The sequence below is a fragment of the Dermochelys coriacea genome, chromosome 1 (assembly GCF_009764565.3).
Source record: "Dermochelys coriacea isolate rDerCor1 chromosome 1, rDerCor1.pri.v4, whole genome shotgun sequence".
NCBI classification, from domain to species: domain Eukaryota; kingdom Metazoa; phylum Chordata; order Testudines; family Dermochelyidae; genus Dermochelys; species Dermochelys coriacea.
Genome location: NC_050068.2, coordinates 32,474,969 through 32,485,244, shown reverse-complemented (window position 1 = coordinate 32,485,244; position 10,276 = coordinate 32,474,969). Strand labels below are relative to the sequence as shown.

The 10,276-nt window shown below is 41.4% G+C and overlaps 1 protein-coding gene across 1 annotated transcript; it reads left to right on the top strand.

Annotated features, from left to right (window-relative positions):
- Positions 1-239: 239 nt before the first annotated feature.
- Positions 240-9,216, top strand: LOC119858355 (stromelysin-1-like). The gene is made up of 10 exons (XM_038408777.2): positions 240-391; positions 551-795; positions 1,114-1,262; positions 1,357-1,482; positions 3,386-3,547; positions 4,393-4,537; positions 5,830-5,963; positions 6,585-6,744; positions 8,817-8,920; positions 9,107-9,216. The coding sequence occupies exons 1-10, from the start codon at positions 284-286 to the stop codon at positions 9,208-9,210; spliced, it is 1,437 nt and encodes a 478-aa protein (XP_038264705.1). The 5' UTR covers positions 240-283; the 3' UTR covers positions 9,211-9,216.
- Positions 9,217-10,276: the final 1,060 nt, after the last annotated feature.

The window sequence follows — 10,276 nt, the reverse complement described above, 5'->3', positions numbered from 1 at the left end:
AGGTAAGGAATAGGAAAGTATCGCGAACAGCCTCTGACAACATTGCAAAATCAGGGGATTTCAGACGAGGTCACCTGTAGTGTGTCATACGTCTGCTAAAAGTAGCATTGTGTATGTTTTGTGGAAAATCAGAGAATATTATAAACTGTGAGTCATGTCATTGTTGACTTTACAGAGCACCCAAGTGATATATATACTGCGACACTGAAGAGACATGCATAGAAAAGACAGAAACTGAGAGGTTTTGTTAAACTAGTGGTAGGATAAAGAAGTGACATTGAAAATGAAGAGTCTTGCATTCCAGATCTTACTCAGTGTAGCATTTTCTTATGCTTTTCCAGTAGTTCCAGAAACAGAGAAGAAAAATGAAGAAGACATGCAATTTGCTGAGGTAATGGTTGTAGACAGTATATATGAATAAAGCTGATAGGAAGAATTAGTCTTTTATTATATTAAGTTGACAGGAATAACTGTATAACTATTAAGATTATTCTATACATTCTAAAAGAAACATGAATGTCATAAAATGTGGGTGTTTTTTTCCCATCAGAAATATCTGGAAAAGTACTATAAACTTAAAACAGAGGCAGAACCTATCTTTAAAATAAAGAACAGCAAAACCATAAGTGATAAAATCCAAGAAATGCAAGAATTCTTTGGGCTGAAAGTGACTGGGGAACTGGATTCCAATACTCTGGAGGTGATGAAGCAGCCCAGGTGTGGAATACCTGATGTTGGTCAGTTCAGCACCTTTCCACGGTCTCCTAGATGGACAAAAACAGATCTGAAATATAGGTAATATTTCAATGTGTTTCCTTGAGTGCCATTGGGAATTACAGAAAGAATTAGTTTTCTCTGTTTATTATTATTTATTCTTATCATTATGGTAGCACCTAGGAGTCTGAATCAGGATCACAGCCCTATTATAGTTGGTACTAAACAAACACAGAGATAGACATATGTTGTGTATCAAGGAACATATTGCCTAAAAAGACAAGAGATACAAATAGTAATATACAGACAACAAGGAAGCAAAATGTTTAACTTGAAGTACATGTCCTGTCAATTGCATTTTTAATTGCCTACATTTATTGCCTTATTATGTACTTAAAGGATTTTGAACTATACACCAGACATGGCACCCGCTGATGTAGATGAAGCAATTGAGAAGGCTTGTCACGTCTGGAGCAGCGTGACCCCACTGAAATTCATCAGAGTTTATGAAGGCGACGCAGATATAATGATCTCCTTTGCGGCTAGATGTAAGAGAATCCCCATGTGTCAATGATAAGTATTGACAACTTTACTTACAGTCCCAATTGAGAAGACTCGTACTTTTTATGTATCCTTTTCTAGTTCATGGTGACTTCTATTCCTTTGATGGAGTGGGTGGAACTCTCGCTCATGCCTATCCACCAGGCGAAGGTATTGGTGGAGATGCCCACTTTGATGAGGATGAATACTGGACAAAAGATTTGAAAGGTAGGAATCCCTTATTATTTCCTTTGCATTCTCCGCTCTGCAGTATTTGATTTTAAGAGCTATTAGCTCATTTTTACACTGGAAAGAGATGGGGGCACAAAAGTAACGCAGCTTAGTAATAACTACATATACTGGGTCGGAACCTGCTGTACTTCTCAGCGGAGTTCTCCTTGAAATCAGTGGTTCAGATTCTGATCTCAGTTACACCCATGACAATCCATAGTGATGCCACTGAAGTCAATGCACTGACTACAACTGTGGCTCCCGTGGAGTGACTGGAATTACCATGGAGGTGGATTGGTTTGACTGAGGTAGACAATAGGCATTACTAGTGTATGGCATGGAATTGTGCCCTTAGGGTGAGGCTCTTAGCAGTTGTAAAATACTGAACTCACCACTTTTTAAATAAAAAATAAAGTAATAAAGTGATGATAACTTTTAACAACCTTGTGCAGGGAAAACGATGTGTGTTCAGTGGATGAGTGTATTTGTGGTGCATGTTGAGTGCTTCTGTCTAGTGTGCTTTATCGTGGGTTATATTGTGGGATCACAAGCTATGGGGTTCAATGTAGGCATTATGGAGTGAAATACCATGGCCTGTGTTATTCAGAAAGTCAGTCGAGACAATCATAATAGCCTCTTCTGGCCTCTGAATTCATCAATATTAACAAAACATTGGTTATATCTAAGGAGGGATATTTCTGCAGTATGAACAGCTACTTCCATGGCGGCTGGCCTCATATTTGTTTCTTTGAAGGAAAAAAAAAGTAATAACCAGGCCTCTACATAGTCCAAAATGAATTCTTTTCACAGTCTTTTCTCAAGACTAAACATGCCCAGCTTTTTTGTACCTTTCCTCACAGGTCATGTTTGTAAACCTGTTATCATTTCGGTTTCTCTGCTCTGGATGCTTTCTGATTTGTCCACATCTTTCTTAAAGTGTGCCACCCAAAACTGGACACAGTACTTCAGCTGATGCCTCACAAGAAGCACAATTCCCTCTTATGTCTTACATATGACACTCCTGTTAATACACCGTAGAATCATTTTAGCCTTTTTCACAACTACATCACATTGCTGGCTGATGTTCTGTGATCCACTATAACCCCAGAACCTTTTCTGCAGTACTACTGCCTAGCCAGTTATCCCCCATTTTGCAGTTGTTCGTTTGATTTTTCCTTCCTAAGTGTAGTAATTTGCACTTGTCTTTATTGAATTTCATCTTGGTGATTTTAAACCAGTTCTCCAATATGTCAAGGTCATTTTGAATTCTAATCTTTCCTCCAAAGTGCTTGTCACTCATCCCAGCTTGATGTTATCTGGAAATTTTAAAAGCACACTCTCCACTCCATTGTCCAAATCATTAATGAAAATATTGAATTGTACCACACTCAGGACAAACCCCACTAGATGCATCCTCCTGGTTTGACAGTGAACCATTTGTAACTACTTTTGAGTATGGTTTTTCAACCAGTTGTGCACCCACCTTATTGTAATTTCATCTAGACCAGATTTCCCTAGTTTGACACTGTGACCTGGATCCAAGCCCTGTTATTTTGCAGTGTGGACACAGCTCAAGCTGCAGACCAGAGTCAACAGGTGTGTGTAGTGTCATATGGATGCGCTTATATGGCTGTGAGACCTGGGTCCAGCAATTGTGAACCTACGTTTATAATGCAGTATGGATGCTTAAGCATGGGCTTGGAAACATTGCGTTCTCAGTCCCAGGTCCCACACAGCCAGGTTTACAATGCAGTGTAGACATGCCCTTTGTTTACCTTTTTTAAAGATAGCTACTATGTTTGCCCTTCTCCACTCCTCTGGGACTTCACCCGTCCCTTCCTGTTGTTTTATGGGGACATGTTTATAACTTACATTCATGCTATGCTTTTTATATTTTTAGGATTCAACTTGTTCCTTGTTGCTGCTCATGAGTTTGGCCACTCATTGGGTCTTGGTCATTCAAATATCCTTGGCTCCTTGATGTATCCAGCCTATCTGCAGACGGAGACCAGAAACTACAGGCTCCCTCAGGATGATGTTGATGGCATTCAGACCCTATATGGTAAGGAGGAAACATCACTTTTTTTTAAAGTTTCTCTCCTACAAGTTACAAACAATTTGATGAGAATGTGTAATCAAGATCAACACTGTGGCCTACCTGTATGGGGTGTGAAGGGGGTAAGGAGCCTTCACCCTTAGAGCAGTGTACAGGGACTGGCTTTTATTGCAGTCCTTGTTCTTACCTTTACACAGGGACTGTGTTCCCTCTTCTGTCCTCTTGGGTGCTAATCATAGCTAAAGGAATGAGAAGCAGGTAAGGCCATGGCTCACTCTAACTCCATTTGCACGAGCCAGCTCAACTGGCTACCTGTGACGAGAAGCACATAGTGTGACCCCTTCTTCATGCATATTAGGCACCCCCCTCCCTGCAGAGGTGAGTGCTTCCTGGGTATCACTAATCTGAAAGGTTTAAATATGTTTCTGTATGAAACTTTGTGATTGTCTTGTGCCAGCTCCTGAGCAGATGTGAATTGGCACAGCTCCATTAATGTCAAGGAGGAGTTCAGAGAGGCATTGGTGAGGGCACTAGGCTAGGACTCCAGAAACCCAGTTTCAATTCCTTGCTCTGCCATAGATCGTCTGTGTCACTTATCCTCTCACTTCCCTCATCTGTAAAAAGGGGATAATAGCATTGTCCTACCCCACAGGGGTGTTGTGAGGATAAATACCTTAAAGACTGTGAAGAGCTCAGATAATATGGCAGTGGTGGCCATATAATTACCTTGATAGAATGGGAAAACACTGTTTCAAACCCACTGAGAATTTGGCCCAGTATTGCCGTTCTCCAAGCTCTGTAATAGCAATACTAACTGACCTTCCAATTCTGCTTTTAATTTCTTCCCTAAGGACCCCCAACCTCTCCTGAGCCACCAGCTTCCACGCCACCCACAGAAACACCAACAGAAACATCAACAACAGACAGCTGTGACCCTCACTTAACTTTTGATGCCATCACCACTCTCCGTGGGGAAATAATATTTTTTAAAGACAGGTAAATTATTTCTGTTCTGTCAACATCAAGTTTTGCTTAGATTACACTTGTAATGGCAATGCTTTGACAATTAGTTCAAGAGGGGGGATTTCCTTCCAAATGTATAGTCAACACAACCTCACAAATTTCTACTTGCCCATGCAACCTGGGCGAAGTAACTGGGCTTTCTGACGGGCGAGTAAATATTAGTATTTTAAATCATCCTTAGTCATCCTGTGCATGGTCTGTTACATTCCATGGCAATTGTGCAATCAGAGCATCGTACTTTGGCCTGCAGCCATATCACATGAAGCATTGTTCTTGAAAGACTGGTGTCAGGCTATGGATGGCAGATCTAAAGGGAAAACTATGGGGCTATAGAAAGTGTTGTTGGTGATTCAGTAGGTGGCATTCTTAGCCTCCAGAGAGCATTGAACCCAGGCTCCAGCTGCAGTGCTTGGTGACATTCTACTGTTAGAGGTGCCATCTTTTCGATAAAAAGAACAGGAGGACTTGTGGCACCTTAGAGACTAACAAATTTATTAGAGCATCAGCTTTCATGAGCTATAGCTCACTTCATCGGATGAGCTGTAGCTCACGAAAGTTTATGCTCTAATAAATTTGTTAGTCGCTAAGGTGCCACAAGTCCTCCTGTTCTTTTTGTGGATACAGACTAACACGGCTGCTACTCTGAAACCCATCTTTTCAATGACATCTGATACTTAACTCTTTAATGGGTCATTTAAAGATCCCAATGCACTTCTCGGAAGATGGAATAAAAGTGGCATCCTCAGGGTTTTGGCCAATACCAACGCAGGGAATGACATTTTGCCTACGCAGGAATGCCCCCTGAAGGTTCAATTGAAGAAATTACTCTTAAATTTCCCTCCTAAAAAATTTTTCCAGTTTAGTGTTGCTGTGCACTATCAAAGAGCTGACACATTGCACCGAAGACATGGCTGCATTTACATGGTGGGCAAAAGGATTCCTCCTGACCCAGCTCTTCCCTGTGCCTTACTGGGGACCAAAGGAATGGGAAGGAAAAGGTGAAGTAAAAGGGCAGGGTGGAAGAACCCCAGCACAAATAAATGGGACAGGATTTCTCTGTAGCACTGAAGAGGCCACTATGAAATGGGCATTGGATCTCCAAGTGGACATGATCTGTGGATTGGGGACACGTCTCACCACCAGCAGCTAGTGAACAAATGTACAGCTCATATAGTAGGAATTTTTATTAAATTTCACTGTTGATGATCTCATGAATTAATTGTAAAATATGATAATATAAACAAGCAACTTGTCTTTTCAATCAGGTACATCTGGCGCAAGAGTCCTTATTTCCCAGGTATTGAGCAGGATTTAATTTCTTCCTTCTGGCCAACTCTACCATCTGGCTTTCAAGCCGCTTATGAAATTGACAAGAAAGATCAAGTGTTTCTTTTTAAAGGTATTTCTATTGAATTTCTAGACATTCTTCTTACATGTGGAAATGAAGAAGCAATTATTATTAATAATAACACCACCACCTAGCATTTACATAACTATTCACCTTCAAAGTTCAGTTTCACAGTCATTAACTAATTAAACCTCACAACAGTCCTGTGAAATAAGATATTATGCCTATTTCATAATCAGGAAAACTGAGAGTGATGTTAAATGATGTGCTTAAGGCAGATGAGAGGATCAGTTATATATTTGAGCTAAAGTGTTTAAAATGGAGTGCTTACATTTAGTCAGCTAAATTCATATTTAGGCACCTAACTAAGTGGCCTGATTTTCAGAGGTGCTGAACAATCCCAGCTCCCGGGGGGGGGAAATGTTTTTTTTAATTACTGTAATGAATTTATAAAGCAAAAGATCCAAATGTCCTGAAACGTTAAACATTCCAGCTGCCTTGCAGGAAAGGAATGTCTTCAAATTCAATGCTATCTAATGGAATTCACCCCGCAGGGAACATAAAAGTTTCCTTGTGGAAGCTCCATAACTGTAATTAAATATGGCTTAATCTCATCTGAAGTCCCTATCAAGCTTTTATATCTATTTATTTTATATATGTTTTTCTTGACAGGCAATCAATACTGGGTTGTCAAAGGAGCGTTTGTACAGCCAGGTTTTCCTAGGAACATCCATGCCCTGGGCTTTCCAAGATATGTTAAGAATATTGATGCCGCTGTTTATGATGAGAATACCAAAAAAACGTACTTCTTTGTAGGTGACAAGTATTGGAGGTAAGATTAAATTCTCCCAGCAAATAATCCATGCAGCTTCTTTAAAGCCTTATTAACCCTTTACATTTGGAATAAGGACAAATGTGTGGCTCCCTTGAGTAGGATTACATGACTCATATATTGCACACCCCATTGTAAGCTGAATGTCAATGACAACAGAGATAGAACTCAGTTCTTCCTTTTCCTTAAAACACTCAAGTTAAAGAACATTTTCCATTCGCTGCTAGTACAATAAAAGCTTTTTTATCCGGCATGTTGGGGGAACAGGGGGTGTGGTAAGTGAAAAATTCCAGTTAACTAAGAGGAAAGGAGTTTGCATGTGGGAGAGGGTGTGGGGCTGGGACATGGGAGGGGGTGTGGAGTCCCGGATCCGGGAGGCACTCACCTCGGACGGCTCCTCAGAAGCAGCAACCTGTCCCTGCTGCTCCTACATGGAGGTGTAGCTAGGCAGCTCCGTGCTCTGCCCCGCCCTACCCCGAGTGCCTCCTCCACAGCTCCCATTGGCCAGAAACCTATGCGGGGGTGGCAGCTGAGGGAGGAGGCAGCACACTTGTTTTTTGTCATTTTTGTTTTCTCTTTCTTGTGACCAATGCTCTACTGCAGAGTTCCATCCCAGCACCTTTATTAGCAGTCGCTAAACCCTGGTGTCATTGCAAAGAACAGTTAATAGGAGAGCATCATAAACCCAGCAGTAAAAATCTCGACTGTCCTTCCAATCTCTGTTCTTAGTCCAAGTTTAAGGTACCCTCCCCCACTTTTGAGCATTGGCTGATTCTTGTGTGTGATGCAGGCCTGCAGGAACCTCATGTTTTGGCTGCTCCCTGTGCCCATCACCCAGCCCTGGCTGAGTTCTCTATTTGTGCCTCTGGTGTCCCTGCAGCTCATGACTACCATGAGCTGTCTCCCCCTAGTGGTATGCCCCACCTCCAGTGGTAGGAGAGCTGATAGTGTAACCCTCACACCTCCTGCGTGTGGTGTTCTGTCCCATTGAGTGGCACCAAACCTCGTAGAGAGAGATTAATGAGTTTGCTCTACAGCCTTAGCTTTTAGCTCCAGAGGTCCCAGGTTCAATCCCACCCACTGATGACCAGGGTCTGTTAGTATTACAGGGTGAGGCTCATCCGGGATTTCAACTGGGAAGTCTCTGAAGCTCGGGATGCGCTTCCTCAGCTAGGGGAAGTATTTAACCCACACACCTCCTGGGCGTGGTGCTCTGTCCTCTCTAGCGGCACCGAGACCACCTAGAGAGAGAATAATGAGTTTGCTCTATAGCCTTAGCTAATGGCCATGTGGCTTTTAGCTCATGCAGTAGAGGCTCATGCATTTAGCTCCAGAGATCTCAGGTTTGATCCCGATGACCGGGGCCTGTCGGTGTTACAGTAGCAGGTGGGATTTCCTATCAGCTCTATAGCCACCAGAAGCTGTGTGAGGGTGGAAAGACCAGCTCCTCCTCTTGTTTCAACCCCTACCCGATTAGGGCTGGGGCAAGGCTGACCTTTACAGCACTGCTGCTGTCCTGTGCAGTGGGGAACTGCACTCAAGCAATTTCTAAAACTAAATTAAGTTAAATTTAATTAAAATTAAATAAACAGTTTTGTAACCATTTCCCTTCCCCCCTACCCCACCCAAAAAAATACCCCTATTTCTTCTTGGATGAGACTATCACATAACTAAGGGCTCACTTGCAAAGACTTATGCCTATGCTTAGCTTCACTCAGGTGACTAGTCCCATTGACAACTCATAAGCACAAAGCAAGTCATGTACAGAAATGTCTTTGCAGGATAAGGGCCCTGATATCAAGGTTGCACACTTGGGCCCCACACTGCTCCTCCTACAGCAATCAAGTAGGAAAAACAAACTATTTAGTCAGACTAGCTGAGGACGACTGTGCATGGATTAGTCAAGGTGAAAGTATTCATATAGTATGGAGTTATACAATTCAATGAGTTACAGTAGCTCATGGTTAGTGAGTTTTAGCTAAGGGCAGGACTTACTTGTTGTAAAGGTCAGTTGGACTCCATATTATATATCACATGTTCATGTATTATTTTCATGTCCTTTCTTCACTCAGTTATGATGAAGTCACCGAATCTATGGAAAAGGGTTATCCAAGACGCATAACAGTTGACTTTCCAAGAATTGGCAATAAGGTCGATGCTGCTTTTCAGGAAAAAGGTAAATAAAAAAAATACTTCGATAGTTGAATATACTGAAAAATGTGCATTTCTATAGATTCAAGAATCATTATAGAAATTAGTGTGTTTGTTTAGGTGTACACATTTTAATTTGCAGCAGTGTTTGTGGAAAGAGAATGAATATACATTTGTACAAAGTAATTATTCATTTTGGTTTTATTTCTAGGACATTTCTATTTTTTCCATGGATCAAAGCAGTATGAAATAGACACCAAGTCCAAGAAAGTTATTCGTGAAATGAAGAGCAATAGTTGGTTTGGTTGCAAATAAGAGCAGGCACACATTTTTAATCAGTGTTATTCATCTTTTACTTTATGTCTGAGTCACATAAGTGCAGTGATCCCTGATAAATATTCGTTTAAATTACAGAAAAAATGTTAAATTTAATATATAGTTTTAACTTATCTTAGTATTGTATTTAGGCTATTTATTAATCTATTTGTCACTGGGCAATAAAGCTATTTTATGTTTGTGTATATAACAGTCTTTGTTTCTTTTGGTCCAGACTCATGGTCTTTCTGGTCAGCAGCACTAGAGAAGGGGCCACTTAATTTAATTTAATTGCACTGCAGTCTGCACTCCCAGCTCAGCCTTTCAGGCAATATGATGACTTTAAGAGACTCCATTAACTGTAGAGGAAAGGCAGAGCAGGAGGCAGAAGTAAATGGGCAGCTCCAGGGTAGAAGCAAGGGGAAATGATCTTAAGGGAAGGGGAAAGATATTAGAAGAAGAAGAAGATAGAAGCACAGCACTAGACATTCACTCCCTGCTTCGTAAGAGTTGATAGTTCTAAGACACCTAGAACCGGCTAGGACCTTGTCAGTCAGTGTTATGCTGGACACTGTGACCATGTGGAAGTTCACTGTGCTCTGGTGATAGTGCACAAGTATGTTTACTCCTAAAGCACATCTCGACTACATGAGCTATTTTGCACAGGGCCTTTACACGCAGTTGAGTAGTTCTGATTCCATCCAGTAAAGGGCAGTCACACCCCCTGTTCATTACAATATTATTCTAAACAACTGATCCTATCATCACGCACTAGCTGAACGGTTATAATTTCTTTGTGTCTTTTGTAATGAAGCAGAAGGAACTGACATAACCTTATATGAAGGCATTGCTAAAGATGGGGAGGGGTTGTAGGATGGCAAAGGCAGGAGATTTGGTGGCTCAGGGGAGTGACAATGGGCTATATCCTTCAGGCCTCTAATCTGAATGCAGCTCAGGTCAGTCTGAGCTATGAGGCAAGACTGAAAAAACTTGGTTTGTTTAGTCTGGAAAAAAAAAAGACTGAGAGGGGACAGTTTTCTAGTACATAAATGGTTGTCACACGGAG